The sequence below is a fragment of the Eleginops maclovinus genome, chromosome 20, assembly GCF_036324505.1.
Source record: "Eleginops maclovinus isolate JMC-PN-2008 ecotype Puerto Natales chromosome 20, JC_Emac_rtc_rv5, whole genome shotgun sequence".
Lineage (NCBI taxonomy): Eukaryota > Metazoa > Chordata > Actinopteri > Perciformes > Eleginopidae > Eleginops > Eleginops maclovinus.
The window spans coordinates 2,368,755-2,396,008 of record NC_086368.1 but is presented as its reverse complement, the minus strand read 5'-3'; the positions used below and the strand labels follow the sequence as shown (position 1 = coordinate 2,396,008).

The 27,254-nt window shown below is 41.5% G+C and overlaps 1 protein-coding gene across 1 annotated transcript in view; it reads left to right on the top strand.

The window, feature by feature from the left end:
* cadpsa (Ca2+-dependent activator protein for secretion a) overlaps positions 1-26,922 on the top strand; it is a 153,258-nt gene extending 126,336 nt beyond the window's left edge. Inside the window, exons 29-31 of the mRNA XM_063911579.1 lie at positions 1,728-1,835; positions 24,946-25,050; positions 26,202-26,922. Of these exons, the coding sequence (XP_063767649.1) occupies positions 1,728-1,835; positions 24,946-25,050; positions 26,202-26,375 (387 nt within the window). The 3' untranslated portion in view covers positions 26,376-26,922. The remainder of the gene's footprint in view (positions 1-1,727; positions 1,836-24,945; positions 25,051-26,201) is intronic.
* Positions 26,923-27,254: the final 332 nt, after the last annotated feature.

Sequence of the window (27,254 nt, the reverse complement as noted above, 5' to 3'; positions counted from 1 at the left end):
ATTTGGCAGAAAAGATAGAGGACGTGAGACCTAAAGGTTTATGGTGTGTTATCTGGACAATGCTAAGAACTGTTGAAAGAGAACTAACGTGCCGGGTACAAACACATTGTCCTCAGTGAATATTTTAGATGTCAGCATGGCAGGCCTCCTAACAGTCTGCTCTGCCATTAAAGCGCTGAGTGTCTGCAGTGCCCTGTTCACTTTGCACATGGCCAGACTGAGAGGGCTGCTCTCCCGCCAAGAGCTGGGGGAACAGCCCTGTAGTCCTGCATCACTGTCACTACAACACTTCTCCTTATTCTCCCAATAATAAATGACTCTAACATTTTAGAAAACCATCCTTATTATCCTTAATTGTAAGTAGTATTTGCCACAACTTCATCATTTGAAATATGTCTGCCCTCCTGTAGTATTGTAACCAAGTGCATTTATTTAAGTACTGTACTTAACTAAGCATTTGAGGTACTTGTACTTGTTGGGCACAGCGTTGCTTCAAGCTAAAAGCTAACTGCATGCTAGGACAGGATAAAGTGAGGGCACCTTTAAAGTCTACCTTCATTCATACTGAACCAGTCAGTAATTGTTGAAATACTTTAGTGTGAGGGGGGTCCACACACTAACATATCCCTGGAGCCTCTCTGGAGGGCTATGTTTGGAGTTGTGGCTTCCATGGGCCACTAGCACAGCTTTAAACCTTTACTCTTGTTATACACTGCCCGACCAAAAAAAAGGTCACCAGCCTGTGGGGGCAGTGCTATGATCTGGGGTTGCTGCAGTTGGCCTGGTCTAGGTTCAGCAACGTGCCCAAAGAATGAGGTCAGCTGACTACCTGAATATCCTGAATGACCAGGTTATTCCATCCATGGATTTGTTCTTCCCTGATGGCACGGGCATGTTCCAAGATGACAATGCCAGGATCCATCGGGCTCAAATTGTGAAAGAGTGGTTCTGGGAGCATGAGACATCATTTTCACACATGGATTGGCCCCCACAGAATCCAGACCTGAACCCGATTGAGAATCTTTGGGATGTGCTGGAGAAGACTTTGCGCAGTGGTCTGAATCTCCCGTCATCAATACAAGATCTTGGCGAAAAATTAATGCAGACAGAAATAAATGTAGTGACGTTGCAGAAGCTTGTGGAAACGATGCCACAGCGAATATGAGCCGTAATCAAAGCTAAAGACGGTCCAACAAATATTAGAGTGTGTGACCTTTGTTTTGGCCAGGCAGTGTATCTGTTGCATTAATACATGGTTTTTAATTTAATCTAACATCCTCAAATTAATCATTCAATGCAAAACACAATCTTACACTGTGACCACACTCTCTACAGCAGCTCAGTGTGAGAGCTATTCGTAACTTATTATAATAAAACCTGACATTATCTAATTAACATCCAACCGAGTAGTTTCAAATGTGGAAGAAAAGCCTTGTGTGATACTTTCATATGTATTCTGTATCAGCTGTTTAGTAAGGCACTATGGGGTTAACACTAACCCTGTGGTGGACAGTCCCTTTAGAAAGGAACTTGTGCTTAACTTTTGTATTTCCAATTCCTATTACTTTATACTATACTTTACAAGCAACCAGGCAGTTTGTACAGTAACAAATAAACTCCTCCTCTATTCACCTAACTGAGATTGTGAAAGCAGGACATGTCACAGAGTATTTGTACACTGAGGTATTTCTTTCTCCCTCTTTCTCTCTCCGTATCCACCTTTGCAGAAGCCAGGGATGGACATCGCTGACGGTTACGTGACGTTTGTTCGTCATTCCCAGGATATGCTGCGGGACAAGGTCAATGAGGAGGTGTACATAGAGAGATTATTTGATGTGAGTAAGCCCAGCACCTCCTCCTCTGTATGGGAGGCTTACCAACAACACACTTTGATTTACTCCACCTGTGATCATCCACAGGAGGAGATTAAAGAACATCCTGAAGAGGAACCTGAACTGAAGTTAGATGATTTCAGTCATGTGAGCTTTAATCCGTAAGAAGTGCAACACAGACCGCCTGTTCCTTCATCCTTTCATACCGCTGTAAAGGACTCATTATAGTTTGAATAATGCTCACAATTTTAAGTCTTTAAAATAATACATTTTCCAAAGATACATCAACTACTTTCAGCATATTGGTAAAGTTTTTAGTAAAATATTTCCATGTTTTTTTTTGGGCTGTTTCTAAATGACCAAACGCTGTTTGCAGATTTTACAGACTTGTTCTGGTATATATTGTGTATTTTTAATATCTTGAATTTGCTATGATTGACATGCACGTGGATCTGGAAAGTATAAAAACGTAACTGCTACTTTAAATACTAAAACTCATTCCTAGGTCACTCATTCTGCCAGCCTCTCAGCAGACTCATGTCTTTTCATGTCTCTGTGAGTCACTTTGTGAAGCTGACTGTACTCACGCTGCCGTGTCCTTCTCCATGCCTGACCAACTGTAATCAACTCAAGCTATAATCAACTTGCAAAACAGTGCTCTAACAGTGTTTTCCTCCAGTACGTGCCATGAGGTCAAGTAACACCAAAACAATTAGTAAATCTCTAAGCCCGGCTGCTGAGCTTGCTTTGAGGTCAGACTGGAGGATAAAATGTGCTACAACAATCACTGCAGCGGGACCAGTTGATTCTCTTTTCAAACTCAGACGTATTCCTACGCCTCCTCCGTTCCTTTGTCTCGGGGTGTTTGCTTGCAGTTTCTGCTGATCTTGAGGGTGGATTATCCTGAGCGGCGCTCTCTCTTTTTGAGTCAGCAAACAACAGTTAATGAATTGCAAAAGGGGCACAAAAGATCCGTAAGATGGCTTAGCAGCCACCAACTCAGAGCATCTTGACAAACAAGTTGTCCCTTGTGCTACCTTTAACAGAAGCATTCTTGAGGATGACAACGTGAAAAGACGGAGAGGATATATCTGAGAGATTACTTTTTCTCACTAGATGCAGCAGATGTGTGGGCTACAGTATGTACAGAATAATGGGTCGTTTTAACAGATGTTGCTGCACAGATTCTATCTGATTTATCAGACGTTGGTTCTGGCTGGCAGTGTGCATGCAACTGGTCGGCACAAATTGTAGGAAATCTAAACTTTTTAAAACGTTTGCTCACCGCTGCTTGGCCAGGTCAATCTCTTTCTCTACAGTACGTGGTTTTAGGTCTCGGATTTTATTATATTCAGTAAGAGGCCTGTCTTTGCAGTAATCTGGAATTACTGTACAGACAATAATCTGGAATCCCCAAGTGAACAGGAGCACACAAACATGTTTTCTCCAAATCTTGACCAAAATCAAGTCCTTTCTAAACTTGACAGATCTTGAAAAACACGTTTATATCCTCTTGTTTGACTTTTGCTTTGTCCTGAGCTCAGACAGTCTGCTCCTTTCAGAGAGCTAAAACACTTCTCAATTTGATTATAAAAGTATTAATCAAAAGATAATTGTGTCTGACTTTATTGTTGAAGCATTTGCTCTGCATTGGTGATTACACAGCATTGCTTAAAGTGAGTCAGGTGTTGGATAATGTGGACAAACTGTTGGCCTGTCAGACTTTGATAAAGTGAATCAGGTGTTCATGGATCACAGTATTCACCCTGGTGAGAACATATGACACTATCAGTACAAAATGTAGCCTTAACCAGGGGTGTCCAAACTATGGCCCGGGGCCAACTGTGGCCCTGGGTGCATTTTTAATTGGCCCACAGCTTATTCTAAAAGTAAACTGGAACGTGGCTCACACATATATGTTTCATAATATATATGAAACATATATTACACACTATTCATTTCTTAATAAGCCTAATGTTCAGATACATTCAGTCAATATTTAACAAATCTTAAGTGATATAAAAAGCCCAATAACTTATTACCATAACAAGCTTGAAATATACCCTTCATATTTCCCCTTTTATCAGCAATCTGAAGCTTCTGATTGAAGGGGTGAGCCGCAACACTTTCCGTAACAAAATAAATGAAACCTATGTACAGCTGTGATGAAGGCTGTGTTTAAAGCATATTCAATTATCAAGAATAATTTACCTACAATTAATTGATTTAGCTAACTTATAACTTAAGTTTTGAGGCAATATAGTTCACCTCTAGTGAGGGGCCCAGCCCTTCGTATGTTTTTCTGTATGTGGCTCTCGTTTGGACAACCCTGACCTAAACTATGAAAGTGAGACTCACGTGGGATAGACCTGATGATGGTTAAATGATGGATCATTGAATACATATTGTGTTCTCTGAGCTGCAGCTGAAATGATGGTTATGTTGGATGAGGAAGAGCTGATGAGACAGAGTGGAGAACAGAGACAGGGTCCAGGTTGTGTGATGCTCTGTCACCTCCTGCTCCTGACTCTGTGTGTGTTCACATACACTGAGCAGTGTAGGTGTGTATACACTTGCATCCGCTGTGTTGATTGGAGGCCTGAGGTGTAACCCGTCCGCTGTGCTCTCCCTCTCCTTGGTGCTGACGGAGGCTGACAGAGCGGGGTCCAGTGCTGGATGTTTGCTGCTGATCCTGACCCTTCGCTCTGCCATGTATCCTCTCTCCTCCACCGAGCGTTTCGGCTGGGATTTGTCTTTCCCCGGCTTCTCTTTGTTGTCATTCCGAATTAGTTCTCCCCGCGGCATCTCCGAGGACGATGAAGGTGTCTCTGGCTGCTCTCTGCAGCTCTGTTGTGCTTTTCTTGTCACTCCACCATTTTTCATCAAGCCCTCTCTCTTTCTTGTCTGTTTTCAGGTGACGTCTCACAAGATGGAACATCAGTGCTTCACTCTAGACAGAGTATTTTTATCATTTATATGGAACCTTTTTTACATGCCTATGGCCCTGCGTTGTGTCCACATTCCACTTGGTTATGTTTACATCTGCAGGGTTTTGCTTTTAAAAAGATTCTGGTTTGGATTAAAATAATTAGTGAAAACTGAGTATAAGTGTCAGGTCACACATTGTTTATTGCAGGACACAAATAGCACACTCCTGGGTATAAGTCCTGTGTTTTTTCCATCACTCCCGCCTGTAGAAGCCTCCACACTCCTGGAGCACTTACTTTAAATGTCTAATATTCAAGTAGTCAGGTTTACATTAGAGATCATAAAAAGCCTGGTATGTCTCATACAGACGGTTTGAAATGCTGCTGGTGTGACAAAGAGTCGTATTTGATGCCCTTGGAATGAGAATGTGTTGAAAATATGGCGCTATAGGAAAAGCTAGCTCTAGATGATGCTGTTCATTTGGCCTGCACACAGATCTCAATGCAGCAGGAGCAGCAGTGCTGACTTGATTCATGACTCGTGCTTATAGTGTATATCTGAAACAAATTAAACCTTTTAGAAATACCATTTAAAATGATAGCTGTCTCATGCAACTTATTTTACACAATCGTGATGCAAAAACATTGTTTTGCATTTGATCAGATGTTGACACACTTGAACATTACTTATCTGAATGAGGATTGTTATTGGAACCCTTTAAATACTTTAATTGCAGTACACATGTTTACCATGAATTGCATGGCAGAGAAAATACAAGGAAAGTAACTGGCACCAACTGGTAACCATATGTTCTGCCTGGAGACCCCTGGACATCAGTCAGAGCCATCACTCCCTCGCTGTCACAGCAGACCTGATCCAGGACTCTGCACTCATTCTCTCATTCACTCATGTGTGTTGGGAACGGAGGAAATGCATTTAGCTGAAGCATCTGGCAGTTTCTTGAAGTTGTGATGGAGTGTGAGATAGCAGACGGAGTCCCCACTGCAGGAACAGAGAGAATATGCCTTGTAGAGCCAACTGTACAGAGGGGGGTCACAGCAGCTCTCAGGGGGGACAGCGCCACGCCATGCTTTAGTGAAGTATGAGTAAATACGTATAAGCCAATAATTCAGAAATCCTCTTATTATTAATAATAATACATTTGATTGTAGGAGTCTCTCATGACACTCAAAGACAGCGTACAATTTGTTAAATATGCTAAGATGATGAAAACCCAAACAGGAAATCATGGAGGAGACAATCAAAGTGGACATGATGATGAGGACAGGTGATCCAGAGGACATACTGTAGATGATGGGGGGCACTGCAGTGAGTAGGCTGATCTGAACAGGTGGTTTTTAGTTGGGATTTGAATATGGTGATTGTGTTCCAGTGACTGGGAGCAGTGCAGCTAAATGCCCGGGCACCCATGGTGATGATAGGGTGGCCAGGTGTCCCGCAACACATTTAGCCGATGTGCCGCATTTGATTGACAGTTGCCCATTTAAAATGTGTCTTTTATCCAAAGCTGTTTAGAAAACAAGAGAGGGCTCTCACCATTAGCTGTGTCAGATGTCAATCAATCAACAAAGACATGTATTTACTGATGGGTGTAGCCATGGAGGGCGACTCCCAGAGAGGTTTTGTGAGATTCACCCGATTTTTTTTCAATTGCACATGGAGGTGAATGCAATTTGAAGAGCCGCTTCCTCGGATCTTACAACAAAGGCCTGGCCCATAAAGAAAATATCAATTTGAGGATTTATCCTTCCTGAATCCAGAAGAGGATTACCAAACAGATGAGGTACCAGCAGGTGATTTAATAAACGTTTACCACACTGCAGGTACATTTTTAGGGTTGGATAGACATTATTTCAATCTAAACCAGCTCTTAGCAGCGCAGTAACATGTCCCGCTTTGTCCCGCACAAACATACTCTTTGTCCCACAAATGACTTGTTGGCACCTGGTCACCCTAGGTGCCGAGGCGTGGGGTTGGGATGGTTAGCAGACCAGCAGAGGATGAGTGAAGGGAGCGAGAGGGGGTGTAGATCTTGTAAAAAAGTTTTTTAAAGAGTATTTTAAAGATAATTTTTGGGTGATTTACCTTTAGACATTGTCACTGTGGGACTATGTAATGTAAGAACTATGTAAAGAAGACCCTTTAATTAACAATGTAGATCTACAGAGACCCCTCAATTCAGAGTGTTACAAGCCACCAAAGCAGGTACCCCTGTGTGTGTGTGTGTGTGTGTGTGTGTGTGTGTGTGTGTGTGTGTGTGTGTGTGTGTGTGTGTGTGTGTGTGTGTGTGTGTGTGTGTGTGTGTGTGTGTGTGTGTGTGTGTGTGTGTTGGGTTTGGGGGTTGTCGTCTCCTTGTAATAAGGTCAGGATGGACTCCCCCTAATCTTTGCTTTGTTAGGCGCCCCCCCCCCCCAGTTGTGGGCGGCTGACTTCTTTATTTATCTGTTTTGTCCGTTTCTCCCGGTGAGGATTACAACAAGCAGGCGGATCATTACATCAACTATTATGGGGTATTGGTTTTGCCATGCTTTTGAAAACTTTAAAATGACAGTTCACATATTTCTCTTTTCAGCAGGTGACTTTGTGACTTCATTTATTATTATTTGTAGACATTGTCATCGAGGTGAGATTTTTATTCGTTGAGTAAAAAAGGGATGAACAAGGTGTAAACACAAAGATCAAAAAATAAAGAGCTGCAGAAACAACAAAGTGCCTGGAAAACAATTTTCACTTTAACATATAATCCAATTGCTTTTCCAAGACTAGCAGGACATTTCATGATGTTTTGGTGAGCGGCCGGCACATTTCTTTATGCCCGTTGACAAGATTAAAGTCTTCTTTCAATGGGCCGCACAGAATGAAAGAACTCCCATTAAGTATCCAATACCATAACAGTCTACTGTAAAGAGATTACATTTCAAATCACATCACTAAATCACGTCCTTTAACACATTTATTTCACACATCCCTGCCCGATGTGAAGATGTACAGCAGCGCGTCTGTTCCGCTCACAGCCAGCACAAGAGAACTTGATCCTGCCTAAAATAAAACTAAAGGTTAAAAAGTCAGAGACACAGGCTTTGTTGACACACTTTGCACGTGCCTCAAAATAATTTAGCTTTCTTAAACATGTCTGGCTGTGATTTCATCCAGAGACAATGAGCCTAAGGTTATATGTCACATTAATAGGGTTATGACATGCATTTATCCCAAGATGCCTTCTTATATCAGCGACGGTAAGCAGATTATTCCACCCTGGCCTCATCATTTCTGTCTCCAGTGAGAGCAGACAGGCCCATATGTGGTCTAATGTTAAACAAACAACAGTGTCTCAGAAAAGGAATCATAACCTAAGACATATTAACCAGTGTTAATACCCATGTTCGGACAGATTGGTGGGCAGGGGGGCTTGTCGGAGCAAGACATTTTTAATTGATATTTGACCCACTTCTCTGGCAGTCACTCTGTGCTGCTGTGTACGCATAGAATGTGTTAATCAGATTTGCTTTACCAGCAATCCAGCAATGACCAGCAATCCAATCATTGATGTGAGGGCAGGTGTCTGTGGCATTATGATTACACTTTTATAGAAATACGGTAAGTAAGTCCATAACTGTTGTTTTTTTATGTCCTGACCTGTGGCTGCCTCAGGTCATGTCCACATTAAGCAGAGACTTTTGAAGACATTTTGTGTCCACTTACACTGAAAAACCTGGAATGTTGACTTCAATTAAATGTATTATGTCAACAAATGATTAGGTATAGTGTTAGGTTAGTTGAAAGCCATTATAGTAAGCTTGAATAAATAAGTCTGGTTCAACTTGTTAATATTGCTTTCAACTAACCTAATGCAGTGATGTGATATCTGTTGACATAATGTATTTCAGTGAAATCAACTCTTCTGTTTTTTCAGTGTACCTACATTTCATTCTTGTTTTGCATGTGAACAGTTGAGTAGAAAACGAGCAAAGATAAATGTATGCTACTCACACCTCTCTGTAAGTTTAGATTGTATAACATAACCACAGAAGAGGATTAGGACCACATGTGAAACATGTTCGGAGATCTGACCAACAGTGACGTTTCTTTTTATTCTTACATACATGTGTACATGTATCTTCCATACATTACAGGTGATTCAGTGACTTACGGTATCACGATTCACACAGATCAGTTTGTAGATATGAAACGGTGATGTCACTTTACATGATGTACTAAAATGACAAATTCCAATTCAAAGTTTTGAGACCCCCTGCAAAGTCACATCTGAACAGGAGTTCTAACAAACAATTTACTTAACATTCATCAACGAGGAATGAAAATGAACACTGAATCTGAATACCACACATTATTTTTCATTTATAATAATAGCCTTGGGGATGGTCTGTGGTCTGAATGTCCTTCAGGTGATTCCAATGGCCATGTCCCCATAGAGGTCTGTTAAAACCTGAACCATTTCTGCATTACTTTGTCAAGTTGGTTTCATTATCTGCTTGAGTTTTGTCTTTTTCTATCTGTTTTTATAAGTCTCAGAGCATTGCAATCCCTTGGACTGCATTGAAGATGACCTGTAGTTTGACATTTTGTAGGTATGATGTTTTAGAGGAATAGCGATAAATGTATTTGGACCCCCTGCACCCTTTCTCCCTCCCCTCTGTGGTTTAGTTATTGAAAGAGTGGCTGAAGAGCCCGGATTAAGACAGATGTGCTTAAATGATACTGAAGGGGGGACTTAGCATGGCACAGCCTGGAGATCATTGATTAAAAAAAGCCATGTCTTTAGCCTGAGCCAAATCCAGTCCTGCACTGATACAGCACAGCTTCCTGCCCCCACCCCCCATCCCCCACACCCTGCCCAAGCCCCCACAGCCAGCCGGGTTGGGGGGAACAGGGGACAGAGTATAGAAAAAAGAGGAAGTCATACTAGAAAAAATGCTGCTCCACAAACAAGTAAATAAATAAAACAATAATAGCTTGGTAAGATTTCTTGAAATAAGAAAGGATATTAGATAAAAACGATTGTGTAATTAGCTGGGGAAACTATATATTAAACTATATTCCCATGAATCAGTAAATGTCGTGTTACAAAATAAACCACAAATGCTCCAAAGTTGAGTTGGCTGATTTTCCAATAAAAATATATTTTCTCAAAGCAAGATTTCTTTATTGAAACAAGATGATCCATCTGTTAAACACACAACAGCAGCTTAAAAACCATGTGACGATGAATTAACAAGATACTTAAGATGCATGTTCTAAAAACAAGAGTCTATATCTCACTGTATTTTTATTGAGTTGTTATGTCTTATATCAAGAGTAAAGACATATTATGACCTGAAATAAGACAGATTTACTTGGCAAGAGGATTGGAGCCACTCCCCCTTTCCCCTTCCTCCCCCTCGGGGCTGAAGTTGCAGATACTGGGATTACACAGGTCAATTATACACTTAATCTGCCTCTGCCCGGAGGGGATTAGGAGTGTCGCTCATTGATTGATTTGAAGTATTTCCGTTGACCTTGGGTAGTTATCAGATTCACAAAGCGTGGCGAAATTGCACTTCTGTGTGACGAAACTTAAAGCGCTTTTTAATCGCCGCTGCTCCGTCTCGCTCTGAGCACCGACTGCGGGCCGGCTGTGGCGGAGCGGAGCAGGGTCAGAGGTCATGTTGAGCCGCAGATTGAGGGATTTGAGATGGTTGTCGTCACCTCAGTTATATACTCTGGTCATGGCGGGTGGGTTTGTGGATGATGGGTGTGGGGAGGGGGCGCTGGGGGGCCGTGAAGATGCCGGCAGACTGTGGAGCTGCCTCAGACCACTTGGCTGTCCGGAGATGTTTCACCACTTTGCCGGCTCCGGTCATGAACCGCAGCCCCACAGCCATGCCAAGTGAACAATTTAATCAATGCTGAGCTCAGCAGACATGCAAATTAACTCCTGCAGCCAGCACACGTCCCTCACATCACTCTCACCTCTGCTTTAAATTATTGTGAGGATTGAAGAAAAGGACATTTCTCTTGGTAAATCTTGAAGTACTGTAGTAATGTAGAATAAAAAAAAAAACGTTTTGCCAAACCGTTGAAAAATACTATGAAAGTAAACAGATGATGCAATGCAAGTGCAATGAAGAAACTGAAATGCTGACTTTAATTAGATTTCACATAACTGTATTAGGTTAGTTGAAAGCAATGATATTACATTGTTAATGTAAATATATATTGTATATGTATATATTTATTTATAAAGCTCAAAAGTGTTATTGATTGATTGATTAATTAATTAATAATAATGAATACACTAGAAATGCTCACTCATTATAAATGTGTCATCTCTTCATACACATTTCAGAATCATTTATTATATGTTTCCCAGCATCATCTGATCAGTTAACTTTGTTGTGTTCCACTGTAGGCTTTTTTCAGTGAGACATTACTGAGAGACAATGAGCAGATGTCCGTCACCCTTCTTCTACAGCCATATGAGTGCAACACTGCAGTGGCATCCTCTTGTTGTTTTTCATGCTGGTCAGTAATCTCTTTTACGTGGAAGTAAAATATCTATAAAAGGATTAAACAACCAAGAGAGAGGAAAATAATGGTCATAATAATAAAGAAAAAGGCCAGCCAAGCAGGGTGGGTTAGATTGACTGTTCAAAACATGCTCTGAAAAGGTTTCACTTCCGTTTAATGAAGTCTGTAAGCAGCTTACAGCCCTTAATAATTACTGAGAGAGAGCATTTTGTTTCGCTGTTTCGTTCCTTTAGGGTCTAAGTCCTCTGTTAGCATTCCCGGCTCAGCTCACGATCGTCCCCAAAGGAGCCAAATACAAGTTTAATGGAGACTTCTCCTGCTGCTGTATTGATCAAGGCCTGCAGGGTGAATTGATCGAGGACACACATGTCATCTTTCAGATCTCTATCACCCTTTCACTGCCCCCTTTTACCCTCGCTCCCTCTGCCTTGTTAAAAAGGGAGGTATGGTGGCATTTGTTTGATTAACTTGTCTGACAAAAGTGACAGCTGCTCACGGGTGTATGTGGATGAGTGGCCCAGCGCCGCTCCCTCTTTGTACATCTGTCAGAGCCGGAGCAGGGCGAGCAGGGTGAAAAGAGACAAATTGGACCCAAAAAGAAGGCCATTCACCTTCCCCAGACCCCCCTCTGCCGCTCCACCCCTCTATCCCATTCAGGTGCTCGGCGGGACCCTCAAGTGCTTGCTGGCTTATTCCATTTTCACTCCCCCTATAGAGTTCCCTGAGCCCACAAGTGTTTTAGCCCTCTTTTCCTTCCCTCAAGCCACCCCTAAGCGGCTCTTTGTAAGTAGAATGGCTCACTTTTCTCAGGGCCTGAAGCCGGCGGCTTTTTTCTTTTTTTTATTGTCCACCACAGAGCTTTTCTGTCGCTCATTGTATGTTTACTCAATGACTGGTCTCTGACCGTAATTCCAACTGTTTAGTTCCTCACAACATGGCCCCCCATCTCCCTCCCCCCGCCTCCCCAAATATACAACCATCCCTTCTCCAAACCACCATGTTTTTGTAAGGTTGCTCCTTATTTATTCTCTCTTGTCCGTTGAACTGACACTTGCGGGGAGAAGGAGATGGTGTTTTGTAAGAGACCCAGATTGCGGGCCTGAAAAGAAACCCCAAACCTGAGATAAACATTTACCTTCCTCCTGCGAGGCTTCGCCAGGGCTGACTGCCATCCTGTTCCTCAGCTCTCTTTTCTTACCCAGCTGCCCGGTGGAAATGCCCACTGAGCCCGTTGTGTTGCCGTCCCAGCTGTGCTCACTGTGGGCATTGGTCAGCCAGGGTTTGCCTTTTGTGTCAGCGGCACAATGAAAACAGTTTGAGACCTGTGAGTTTGTTGAGCCCAAGACTTCACTTTGTCCTACTTTCAGAGTCCTTCTGCTCACTCTTCCTCATCAATATACACACTTCCCTAACTGAAATAGGGAGAAAGAGAAACCCTGACCCTCTTTGAAAGCCCCTTCTTTCTGTCCACACATATAGATTTAATATATATTTATATTTTCCCATAGCCTTTCATCCACACACCAATGACCACACACAGAAAATGGTTACTGAGAAGGTGCAAAGTCTAATACAGTATTTATCCTAATGCAGTATGTATATATAGACTCCGACAGACTTTATGTCACTTTTCAAATCTGACAATTGGTAACTCCAGCCCAACTCTTGCAGCGATTGCTCAGGTGTGCCTCAAGTGATAGCCAGAAGCATATCTGACAGTAAATGATTGGTCAGAACATGGATATGTTGAGTCAGGTAACATGTCATAAGTCATATGAAGCAAACTGAGGGCTTAAAGCAACAGCTATCATTACTATAGTTCTAAATGAGCGATAGCTGAAATGGAAGCAGAGAATATTGGATAACAATATACAGGCTAAATGTATCCACCATGGACATGAAAATATCTGGGGCTGATATCCTAGTTTTGTGTCGATAGAAGGTCAAGGAGTAAAGAAGCATATTTATTTTATCCCCATTAGTGTGGATGTAGCCTGAGGGATGACATCATCCAGCGCAGGAGGCTGAGCCCCATTAGCCTGCAGTGAAAGGCTCCATTTGTTCTCTGAGGGTCAAGCTTAGTCCTGCTGTCGGGTGACAAGGTGAGCGCAGAGCTGGAGGGGAGGGGGGCCTGGTGGAGTTGGTACTGAGATTGGGGTTTGGGGGGGGGGGCTCCAGTCCTACTGTGTGAGTTACTATGGTAATTGAGTGTGGTCATCAATGGGCCCTCTCTGCTGAGCTGGGGAGCAGGACTAGAATAGGCCAGCGGTGGGCTCTGAAAAGCAGAGCAGGTAGGATTAGACAGGCCCTTTGTCCACAATGCATAATGTCTTGCAGTCAGATTCAACCCCCCCCCCCCCCCCCCCCACCACCCAGAGCAACCTCAGATTTGTTTCCTTATATCCGTCGGTGAGCATGGGCTATGTGCAAGGTCGAGAGAGTTAAACAAGTAATCCATTACAACTATTAGCTCTCATAAACCTAATCTGAGTATATATAAAAGTAATCTGATTACTTTCCGATACTTTTGGTTACTTTAATATCAAATGCAAAGCAGATATTTAAGACAAAAAGGGCCTGACAATAAAATGCTATCTATTTAAGGTTTTTATGTAAAGCAACAAAACTATATGATCTTCGAAAAGAAGAAAACACGTGTGTATCAAAAATGTAAAGTCCTAGAGAACAATATAGTTTACAAATGCTCTATTAGTTTAAAACATATTAAAAGCAAACACAATATTTGTGTTTATTACATCAGGTGTCCACCTACAGCATTTGATTTTTTTTTAAAGAATATATATTTATTTATATATATGTATAAACAAAAATCTAAAAATAGCCTAAATGAAAACCAAAAGAAAATTCAGGCAACACGTCCACCTATAAGAAATGTATAGTCATTTTAAAACGTGTCATAACGTTGTAATCCTTCTAGACATCCCCATATTTAAAACGTTGACCATTAATCTGATTACACATATTTTTTATGTTATACAGTTATCTTTTTTGAAATCATGATTAGATAATCCTGTTACATGTAGTCAGCTACTCCCCAATCCTGGCTAGGAGTCTCTACCAGAGTGAGCATGTGTGTTTGGAAGGAGTAGTGTTGCTTTATGGCGCTCAGCGGCCTCCCCTCTCTCACATGAAGCCTGCCACTTGACATTAGTGTTGCCGCACCAACAATCATCATTCCAGGCCTCCTGCTAATTGCAGACACAGCTGGGTCTCAGCAGGAGATGCTCTCCCTCTCCCTCTCTCTCTTATCCTCACACACATAAACACACAGAGTCGCAGTGTAATGGTTGTATGGCCATGAAAATGGGATCACAATCAATAGCAATTACTTCTTTTAATCGGTTTGTAGAAAATCATCTGCAAATGAGATGATGAATTCATGCGGGCTTTACTTCATTTGTTTTGCACTCATTTGAACAATTAACTCTTTAATGTGTGTGGTCACACACTAAGGTGCTTAAGAGATCTCTTTTGGGAGAAGTCACACAATAGGGGAAGAGACATATTTTTACTTGTATTTTAGTGACAAATATGATTTATATAAAGCACCATTGACTTTGTGGAGAACTGCAGTCAAGGCCCATTTTTTAAATCACACTCAAATGTGACAATAAAAACATACATGATGTGTGTGTGCATAGATACACACACACAGGGTTTGATAAAGATATATCAAAAAATAATGTGTAGCTAATGGGTGCTGCAGAACATGCATTTTCCACCTGCTATACTTCCATTGGACATTGTTTTATTCCCCTGTTATGGTTCCATTCATTTTATCTTTCATTTTTAAGCTCTTTGTCAATTGTGTTTTGGTATGCATTATAAACGTAATTACTGATAAGCCTCTTAACTTGTAAAAATGATTATTAGTACATCCCGCTGGATGAAGGCTCCCTATAGTCCATCTATCAGATGAATGGTAATATGCGCTGGTAACAGTCACAGCCGTGTGTAGCATGCTCTGTTGTTGCTGGAGAACCTCACAATTAGTAACATGTCACCTCTTCTTTGCAACACTTTATGATGACAGGTCTAAAGATAAGTGGATGTCCTGTTCAAGACATTTGCATAAAGCAGACACTCAGGATATGAAGGAAGCCAGGTTGAAGGATGTGTTAAGGATGATTAAATGTGTAGATCTTTCTTCAGTAGCTGTGTAATGCCTACACTCCCCACACTTGATAAAAACAACGAATTTGGTGTAATGAGTAATGCAGCTTTATGAAAGAGTGATATATTAATCAGCTAGACAACATTCAGTAAGCACGGACCAGACTGTTGAACAACTCTGTCAATGCTGTCTTGTTATTTCTATGTTAATGTTTTCCTGTAGTCAGAATGATTTGAAGGGCACTGCATAAGTGTAGCATTCATAGCAGTCAGATTTATATTAAAAAAGTAAATGTCAGACGGACTTAACAAACAATGCAAACGTTCAGTCCTTCATTGCTCTCCTGGGATTATCCAGCAACTGAGGAACAAGTATTGTGGTTTCCTACTCAGCCTTACATTGAAAAAACACACACACACACACACACACACACACACACACACACACACACACACACACACACACACACACACACACACACACACACACAGGAGCAGCAGCAGAGGCAGAAAGAGGCAGAGTCCCAGGTTGCTTGTAATCCCTGTGTACCCCCTGCGGTGAGGCTCCTCCTCAGCCCCAACATTCCTGGCTCTCAGCAGCACAAAAGCTCCTGAGCGGCCCCACAAAGGAGGGCCTCTGACCTGACAAATCAGTTGGCTTTTTGGGGGTTTAGTGTGTGTGTGTGTGTGTGTGTGTGTGTGTGTGTGTGTGTGTGTGTGTGTGTGTGTGTGTGTGTGTGTGTGTGTGTGTGTAAAAACATGTGTATCACTCGTCCCTTTCACCCACATGCACCTTTAATCAAGAGCACCGAACAGAATTGAGAGCATGAAGAAGGGCCCTTGTCTTTATTATCAAATGTTAAATGCCCCCCCCCCCTCCCCCTCACTCTCAGATATATAACAGTTTGCATTCAGATATGTTCTGGCCTTAGCAGATTTCCCTTGCTCCTGCTCCCCCCTCCCACCCCTCTGATTGTTTGAAGCTGTTTCTGAATACCTGCTAAATGTCTCTCTCTCTCTCTCTCTCTCTCTCTCTCTCTCTCTCTCTCTCTCTCTCTCTCTCTCTCTCTCTCTCTTTTCTCTCTCTTTCTCTCTTTTTGTCAGAACACCCTTTATTGGTGTTGCCTTATGTCCACTCAACCTCAAAGTTATTTTATGTTAGATGATTTATCATTTATTTAAATCAATTATCCTGTTTCCTTTTTCCAAAAGTGGGTTGAGTTTCTCTTTGCATTTGAAGAGATAAGCATTTCTTCTTAATTATCTATATCATTATCTGACTTTATTTATCCAGGGGTATTGGGTAAAAATTAATGTGAGCTTCTCCAAAACGTGCCTTTTATTCAACATGTTATATTGGCTGCACAGGTGGAACATGCATGTTCTGCACTGTTGAGTACATAGCAGAATTATTAAAGACTTTTCCAAAAAGGTAAACATACAGGATGACTTGGATTTAAGGTCAACAGCCTGGCCACCCAACCTTAAATGACATACTGTTACTTTTTTCAAATATAATAACTAGAAAAGACATCTTCAGGAATTCAGGTCAGTTTCATAGTTCATTGTTCAGCAAATGAAGTAAAAAAGATGTCAGCCTGCAAACATTAATTGAACTTCTACTTGACCATTGACTTATTTCAGAATGTAGCCACTCAAAAATAACCTTAGTGGACAGAATGAAGAGAGGGAGGGCCGATGAGCCAACAAAGGGAAAAAATGACATTAATGATTGATGTACTATAACATTGCAGTGCCTCATCCATGGTTTGTCAGATGCAGAAGAAACATTATATAATTGCTTTAAAGTGACTTTTGGTTCTGACCTCAGTTCCTGTGACTCCATATAAGGGACTTTAGGTTATATACAGGTGATTGGTTCAGTATGTTGAACTGGATATCAAATATAGTTTCAGTCCGAAGTAGAACTTGCATCTTAAATGCATTTCAGCAGTCTTTGTGCGAATTGTTCTTCTGATCAGACGATGGGTCACTTTCTATTCTTTGGATGAGGAAAGTGGTACTGCATTCCTGACCTTAGTTCCTGTGACTCTGGAACATAAATGGCATGAGTATGAATGCATGTATGGCTCAGCTTTCTTCTACCAACATCTAGTTTACGTCTTTATTTTAGTCTAAGATGGGTCAATCGATTTATCCTGATGCACATTTCTGCTGGCCATTCTTCACCCTACTCAGAGTGATGCAGGATTCCTCCACTCTTGTAAAACTTGAAGCAATGAGCTGTGTGCTGCTGCCCTTGAATAGTAAAAAGGCCAGTTCCTATGACACTACGGAGAAAATATATGCAAAAGGGTCATGAAAGAGGTGAGTAGGTGGGTGTGGAGGTGAAGAAGGAGAGGTGTGCCATTTTTTGCATCAAATCCTGCTGGTGGCAGGCCCCCCCTGCCAAGCGCCATGTGAATACTTGGGTGTTAACACTGGCTTGGAGGCGAGGTTTGTGTGTGTGTGTGTGTGTGTGTGTGTGTGTGTGTGTGTGTGTGTGTGTGTGTGTGTGTGTGTGTGTGTGTGTGTGTGTGTGTGTGTGTGTGTGTGTGGCGGTGTGTGGGGGGTTTTCGGTGGGATTGGTGGGTTGGTGTCAGATGGGGGCAGGAGGTCGCTCTCTCTCCCAACTCTCCCTTGAAGGGGGATGAACCGGCAGATGTATATGTGTGTATGTGGGAGTGTGTGTGTTGTGTTGTGCAGAGCGTGCATGTCGCCTGTGTATAGGTAGGGGTTCATCAGCATGTCGTGAGGTGACAAAACACACACAAATGCACACCCACAGATAACCCGCTTGAAGGAATGGGAAGTCCTTCCTTCAGATGGAACTCGTTAGAATGTCACAGATTTGATCCCTGTCGGGTTATGGCATTATGTATTCAGAGCCATATTACGCTTGTTTTGGCTGTCAACAAGCGCTAGCCCCCTGCTGATCCCCATGCAGCCTCAAAAGAGAGCCTGGGTGAATTTGTCTGTTCTGATGATTTTCTTTTGTTAGTTCCTGCTAAGAGGAACAAAGCAAGAGGGACCATCACTGTTCATTTGACCAGCTCAACAAACGTCAAAGTAGCTTAAACTTCATCAACATTTGGGCGGATGTCTTACACAGCCATGGAAAACTGACTCCAAGTTCGAGCTAAACCTGTGGATGTGGGTTTTAAAGGTCCCCTATTATGCAAAATGCACTAATTGTTGTCTTGTATAAATATGTTCCCGGTGCAGTGTTAATTTCGTCAATGACGAAAAATGTTCGTCAACGACCTTTTTTACATGACTAAGACGAGACGATGACGAGCTAAAAATAGATTTTTGATAATAAAAACTATGACAAAATCTATATTTTGTTTTCGAAACGGGACTAAAGTGTAAATGGTGGACTGTCGGACATTCAAAATGCAGGATATTTTATTTTCCCCTTCCGGCTTCAGGTTCAATAACCCACTTTGTCCAAATAAGTGGACAGGCAAGCTCTTCTTTTGGAGGCCGTTGTATTTACTAAAAACCTGTTACACATATGCTTTTGTTGTTGCTGTTCCGCTCACTTCTCCAGACACACACACGCTTGCTCACTCTCGCTCGCTCTCCCATGCACACACACACACACACACACACACACACACACACACACACACACACACACACACACACACACACACACACACACACACACACACACACACACACACACACACACATGCAGCGCCACGCCCCTCTCTCTCTCTTAAAGGGATAGGCGATCTGCCTCTGTATGACCCTTATAGCAGAACACCAGATATTACACAAAGTGTGAAGAGTGAAATGTTGCTTTACGAATTTCAAAATACTGTCACCTTGATTCCAATTTCAGATACCTGTATTTGCCTAACTGAATTACTTCATAGAGAGAAAAACATTTTGACTAAAAGTTGACTAAAATGTAATGATTTTTTATCGACTAAAACTATGAAGGATAAAAAGGACTAAAATGTGACTAAAACTAATAACCATTTTCATCCAAAGACTAAGACTTAATCTAAAATAACTATCAAAATTAACACTGCCCTGGTGTGTAAGTAGACTCACGAAGAGTCAGAAAATACAACCCTCTCTTTTTTCCTCCTTACCCACGTCTCTAAAAACGGGGGTAAAAACGAGCTGTTTTGCTGCCATAATGACATCATATCAGAAATGTGAGCTGGCTTTACATTGAACTCCTGGCAACGTCCCGCCCACGTGACACGTCCCAACCTATCGTCCCATATATAGTAGGCGAGCTGAATCACACACCACCCCCCCCAGCTGTGTGTCTGTGTGTTCAGCAGGATGTCTGCAGGAGGGACTTAGTGTTGTTGTAAATATAAAACATATACTGTCTCTGTTGTAGTGGTAACACTGAGAAGTGTTTCAGAAATAATGCTGGATGTGGTTTGGAACATAATATTTAATCACGGCAGCGTTCAGCTGAGTTTCTCCCAGTAGAAAACTCTCTTCAGAGGAGAGATCATGACGCTCCAAAGGGGAGTGGCCAGCAGCATCTCCAAAGGGGCGTGACCAGCAGCAGCTCCAAAGGGGCGTGGCCAGCAGCAGCTAGTTCATTTAAAGCTACAGTCACAGAATCAGCACTTCAGGAACAGGGCTGAAATAGAGGGAGATGAGGCATGCTACAATGGGGGATCTGTTTGGTATTTTGAGAGAAACACTTCACAGACAAGTTTTGTATAGATATGAGACCTACAATATATTGTTCAAATATAGCATGATAGGAGACCTTTAAAGTAAACACAGTTGATATGAAGAGCTCAGCAGAGCCATGTTAGAGAAGGTAAAAGGTTTCCGGCAAAAATAAGAAATAACAATTGTTTAGGATGAAAGCGGATCAGAATAAAACAATAATGATAATTCCAGATAAAGGATTTGAACTCTCTTAACGTCTCTTTTTGCATTCTACACACAACTGCTTTTTATTACTTTCTGCTTCTACCACTGAGGGCAACACTTCAAAATGCTTTGAGAAATGGCTCTTTAAAATGTGTGCGCAACAACAGCAGACTGTAACCTTCAGATAGTGACGACTGATTGATTAAATGTTTACTCATAATAGAAAGTAGTTAATGTTCATAGTCCATGTGGGCAGACGTAGCCCAACCCCATTCCCTTATGGCACAATATAGCACTGTGTTCTGACTGAAATATTTGCTTCTTAAAGATAAAAGCACGTTTTGGATAAATTCAGCATGGCGCCATGTTTAATTTGCATCGCTCAGATTGGCGTCCCTGACTTGCTTCTTCTTCATAGCAAAAACATCCGAGGTGCATCGGCATTGTAGTATAGAGAGCCAGAACTGGATTCCTCTCAAAGTTAATATGAATGAAACTGGTTGTCTTAACATAAAATGTATAGGATTGATACATTATCCATGATAGCCTCATCTTTCTATTGAGTATATTAATTAAGAAACATTTGAAAAGGAAATACAGAATGGAAAAAAACCCTCCTAAAACCAGTGGGAACTTACAGTACACTAGGAAGCCACAGGGAGACTTCTCAGGGTCCTGGGATTGAGAGCTGGGCGATGCTTCACATATTCTACCCAGCAGGGTCATGTAACAGCTGGAAAAATGAACAGCTGTGAGCCTGATTGTGCATGCAATGTCCCGCACATAGCCCATCTGCATGGAAGTATCCCTATGATTACTTTCCTAAGATGACTCTTTTCAAGACAACTTGAGAATAATGCTCTCTGTAGTATCAGCCCCATGAATAGGATAATCGCCCATGATTATATAAAATTGGTCTTGCAAAGATTTAAGGAATTAACTTCTGTGCTTTTCTGGATCATTCCATTATGGATATCTCATGGATGTTTACAGGAATGACAGTTTATACCGTGGCTGGAAAATACTATTTGGTGATTGGCTAAGAGGCATGTTCAACTGGATTGTCAGAAGTAGAAGTGCAATAACTTTTGTAAACCATTGTTAAAGATACAGATAATGCAAGCAGAGTCAAGATCAATCTGGAACTTCTGCGTTCTGTTCCCCAAGTAAGCAAAAATTGTGTATTCACTTTAAAAAAAAATGTGGAAATCTGGGAAATAACCTTACTCATACAGCATGTGGTCACTCCGTGTGTCTACAGGTAAGGGCGGTGACATTAAATAAGTAGGTCAATAGCATTAATACACAAAAGCACAAACCATTATTTTATGGAAAATAATCTATACCTCATACCCTATCATTAGAGTAGATTAAGGAGAACGGTCGTGAACAAAGGTTATGATTAACATCTTATATGCATATCATCAGTCTGTGCCCGGTTCTTCCGGTGAAAATTCAAACCAGTCTGATCTGACGATGGATCAACAGTCACTTTCTATTTTTTTTAATGAGGAAAGTGGTACTGCATTCAAACTGGCATTAAAAAGATCTTAAAGTTGACGAAAATCACAGGCATTATGTGTACGCAAGATGTCCCTGACAGACCTCCAAAATGCCAGTCATGGCAGCAAGAAGACTTGTGAGATAGCTGTCAAAGCCTCTTTTTATATAAAATGAAGAGGAGTAAAGCGGAATAGGACACAAAATGGCTGCTGTAAAGATGGCTGCAGATGGGAACTGTGTGGCACGGTGCAAAGTCTAAAGAAAAGGAGAAGTGAGGAAGGAGTGTATGAGAGAAGAGGGAGAGCAGCCAGTCAGTGGATCAGTCACTCCAGGCCTGGCCTCTCGGCGGGGGGTTGTGCTCGGGGCGAGATCACAGGCCTGCTGCCACGCCGAAGCCTTCACAGGCACACAGCAACAGATAGGAAGCTGCTGGCACCAGGTCGCCTCACTGATTCACCCCGGCTCTGCCTCGGCGCAGCCATCTCCTCTTCACCCGTGTTCCGCTGACTGAACTTGACCTACATGTAGACCCGCTGTCTGGTCATGCAGGTCTGATCCCGGTGTCCTTCTAAACATGTTTTGTTCTTTTGTGTTTGGTCTGATCCAAAAATCCAAATCATTTTGGTCGCACTTTAATGACTCATTGTTAGAGCAGACAGTGATACACTGTGTCCAAGTTTGAGCTCAAACTGTGGCTATGGCTTTTCAAGTAAACCGAGTTGATTTGAACAGCTCAATAGATCCTTGTTAGAGAAGGTCAAACGATGCCTGCTAAAATAAAAAACATGCCTCCCTTCTTAGGATGAAAGTGAACACAATGGTAATTCCAGATAAAGGATTTGAACTCTCTTGATGTCTCTTTTGTCATTCTACACACAACTACTTGTCTTACTCTCTGTTTCTACAAATGAGGGCAGCACTTCAAATGCATTTGAGAACTGGCTCTTCAAAACGTGTTCACAGTTGTTCCCGTTTGGTCATTTTGTACAACTGCAAACTCTTTGACTTCAGATTGGAGTGATGCTTTGGTTGCTTATGTCAAAGATATAGGGAAAAGGTTCATCTGTAGCACTGCATACACTTTTAATCTGATGTTATTGTGACTATTGGTCTAGTATTTCCACACAGATTATTAACATGTAACATTGTAGTTAAACCCTGTTAAGATGTGTGTGGTCAGAGCAAAGGGCCCAGAAGTACAGGGTTGGGAAGTGGGGATGGGGACGTTGGATCCTGGCCAATTTGGTCCGAGGTTAATTGGTAGTAGCTTGTGTAAATAGTTTGTGTCTAAAAATAAATGCAGTTGAGTAAGTATTTAAAAGTTAAAGCTTAAACAAATACACCCACAAGTTCTGTTGGTGTTCATCTGCTGCCATTTCTACAAGCAACCACAATGCATTGCAACACTGTATACATCACTTAGTTGATTGAGGTCATTTACTCTGTCGTACCAACCCATTCCTGTGACATCACTTGTTTCACCACGTTATTCTGGGTCACTGCATGCACGGGTTCAAAGGAAACATTACAGTTCAAGTGAAGGTTAAAGTAAAACATGTTCGTACAGTTTGCTTTCTCATAGTACTTGTGTGTTTATTCCTTCGACTCTACTTGCTAAGGCTCCTATTTAATCATTATGATAGAAAGAGTGAACTGTCAAAGATAAAATGTTGCACCATTCCCCCCTTGGCATTTCATCTCTTTTAAGCACCCAGTAAACACAATGCTACCCCCTTCCTCTACATTTCTCTTCCCATTCTTAACCAGCCCCGCCCCCCTCCATTCTGCTGTGACCCTGACTGCTGAAAGTCAGTCGACTTCTATTAGTATCAGCCCCGCTCATCATTACCCATCAATTAGACGGGCCACAGTCAGGGCCCACAGAGAAACATCTGCAGCCTCTCGGCTCTGTATCTGCAGAGGTCAGCGTTAGGGAAGGTTTCTCTAAATAAAGCAGCGGGATACTTTCGAGGTTGAAGCTTGTTGTACCTGTGTAAATGGCAGTAACAAGGGGTGGCTTTGGTTCCTCAGTACTTTGTGTAGTGACTTGTATTAATTGCATTGAAAAGCAAATGTCGCCAATATAAAAGACCCAACAAAATACAGTAACACACTGCAAAGACCGAAACAAAAACAAAAACATGCCACAACTAGCGCATACCAATGGACACTTTTTCCAGGTGAAACTAAAACATTTTGAACATATGTGTTGTTACAATATATTTGGGCAGATGACGTTTTTGAAGTTGGACAATGCTGGGAAATAAGTTTAAATGAAGTCGTTTTTTTTCCTAAGTTTTTTGAGAGAAAATCTGAAAAAAATAGTTCCGATACAGTACTGAAAAACAGAATAGTTTATATAAACACCACAAGGGTGCTGTTTCACCAAACTCAATACAAATTAAGAAAAGATTAAAAACTAACCAACTTTACTGGCACATAAAAGGTCCAGTCTGGTTGGGAACAATGTAAGGTCCAACTCACTTATATCACTCGCTATGTTTCCTATGCAGTTCTGTTTCTGAATGAGCCGCTACTTTGTTGTGTACACAAGCCCAGAATCCCTTACCTTTCTGTCATCCAGATTGAAAAGTGAGACGGCAACACTCAAGGGCTAGGAACATACTGCTCAACTGACATTTAAAAGATTTGTTTCATGGAATTTGACAAGAGCCCATGGCAAAACTTGCTTCTGTGCACCAAGAGCATCATAAGCGGTGCCTTCTTTTTGTCACGATCCCCATTAAGTCATGCCTCATTGGCTGATGGATTATTCCGGGGTCTACGTTGCAGACGTAAATTAATTCTAAGCCTACAGGGCTATCTGATGTCACCCCACGTCACAAGTATTAGAACTGCTTCCCAAACTTTCCCGGCAAGACTGAGGGGGCATTACTGAATGGCAGCGGCCCCCCTGCTGTGGAGAAGTGCCTGCTTTGTGCTGATCGTCGTGATATAATGGTCTGATGAGACTGTTCATGAACATCTCCAGATGGGAGCATTTGGTCTGCTGAGGATTTGTTTGTCAGCTTTGTCCCTCACACAAGTGTTGAAATGTTGTCTTACATGTGTGTGATATGTTGAGTTTCATGTTTCATGGAGTACTTGACAATTGTCATCTGTGCTTGTGTTTGTACAGCAATGGTACACCAGCACAATGAACCTGCTGGGAACGTGGCTGACTGACCGTATGGACCTGCAGCTCCACCTTTACCAGCTGAAGATACTCATTCGGATTGTCAAGGTAAAACATTTACTGCTACATTTACCTTTGTTCACCACATCTTAAGGCAATAATAATCCTAGCATTATTCTTATTCTTATTGTCCTAAGCCAGGACTTGATCCTTTAACGAGCGACCATCGATAAGCACAGATTTAACCGTTCATGAACAGACTGAACAGCTAGCTCTTAAGAAGATGTGATTTCTGACCATGATTCTTGACCAGAATGTTATCCCAAATCAGAATCAGAATCAAGTTTATTGCCAGGTATGTTTACACATACAATGAATTTGATTTGGTGTCTGGTGGTGCGAACACAAACAATCTAAAAAAAATCAATTTCAAGAGTAGGTCGAAAATACAAAGTTAATAAAAATAAGTATTTTCAAGAAACTATTTAGCATTTACACCAAACTGTAATTTAAATATACAAAGACTCATTGAAGCTAAAAAAATAAACACTTAGGATGATGAAAATATGCAATGCAGGGCCAACTACAGTTACCGTAATTGTATTTTAAAATGGAGAGTTGTGCAGACAAACTATTAAATCCATCCAAAATAGTAACAGCTGAGCAAACTTAAACACCTGTCGTTCAGTTGACCATCATTACTGACACTCAAAAAAGTGAAGATGACATTGAAATTTAAAATAAAGAATCGCAAAATAATTATTTCAGCAGTAAGTTAAAAGGAAATATGTAATATGACCTATTTGATCCTTTATCATCATATGAGGGGATAATATTACAGTATGTTACATACAGTATGTGTTGTATGAAGACTCATTCACTCACTTCACTCACTCACAGGCTCATTGCCTTCTATCGATCGTGTTTAGTCAGATTTATCTTGCGTCTAGTGTCAAAAAATATGAACAAGTCAGAGTTTGGGTAAAAATAAATAGTGTACTGAAGTGTCTTAAGTGCGGCAGTTATGTGACAGATAAAGAACTCTGGGGTTGGTGTTTTTGGACCAATCCATCCACCGGACAAAAAAGAAGAAACTTGTTTAAATATAAAGAGAAAACAAGATTTATTTTCTCTTTATATTTCCTGATTTACAATCACTTAGTATACAAAAAAACTGATACACTGGTCAAATTCAAACTTACAGTGCATTGCTTTTATAATGCAGTGAACCTTCTGATTGTTTTGTTTGTTTGTGATAGAAAAAGTACCGTGACTTTCGTCTTCAAGGGGTGCTGGACTCCACGCTGAACAGCAAGATGTATGAGACAGTGAGAAACCGGCTGACCTTGGAAGAAGCCACTGCCTCAGTGAGGGAAGGGGGGATGCAAGGCGTTTCCATGAAGGACAGTGACGAAGAGGACAATAATCACTAAATCAAAGGTCCTGAAAACCATACGAATGTCAAATCTTTCCAGAGTGTGAGCAGTATACTGCCTAGGAATCCAAGCAGCCTTTCCATGAGCTCCATGATTATTTGCTGTTTCAGTTTTTCATTCAAGTAACGGTTCCACATTGCTGTCTGACTTTACACCAGACAACACAAAGTGTGTCTATAAACACCTGCAAGGCTGTCCTAGGAATGCAGATAATTTAGAAACTCTCTCTGTCAGCTCATCAAGCTGTTTTTCCTCAGAACTAAAACTGAAATGTGAGCAAATTTCTGTAGTTTCCAGGATACCCCAAAAAGGGCCAGCGTGAGACAAGTGCAAATGTCCCCATGAGCCCCATGAATGCAAAGCCGCCTTATAATTAGGATGATAGAGAGCGGCATTCACATGAGTATCTTGCAGACATGAAAACATTCTGTAGTTCCTTCATGCTGTGCCACCGATATCGTCTACAGTCCTTGTGTGGTAGCCTTCCTGTTGCTTGTTGTTGAAGATACGTAGAGCACTCTGTGAAACACTCAAAAGACCCGGGTTAATATATGGTGGTTCCAAGTGAGATCATGAACCAGGTTTTTTTTAAACCTGCCAACAAATGGATGGTGAACTCCTTAAGGTCAAACACATTGTGATTGATCCACAGGTCAGATGTCAGAGAAAGATATTTCCAAATTTTCCCCTGAATGTTCCCGAGCAATATGGTTGACTTTTCTGTTGTGGACAAGGCTAAACGTTTCTTTGTGTTTCACTGAGTAAACATTTCTGTTAGTTTTTGTTGCATTGTTAGAAAAGATATGGAATTTTGGCAATGGTATTAATAATTGTCTCTAACATAAAATCTAAAGAAAAAATATTTAGAAATGAAGT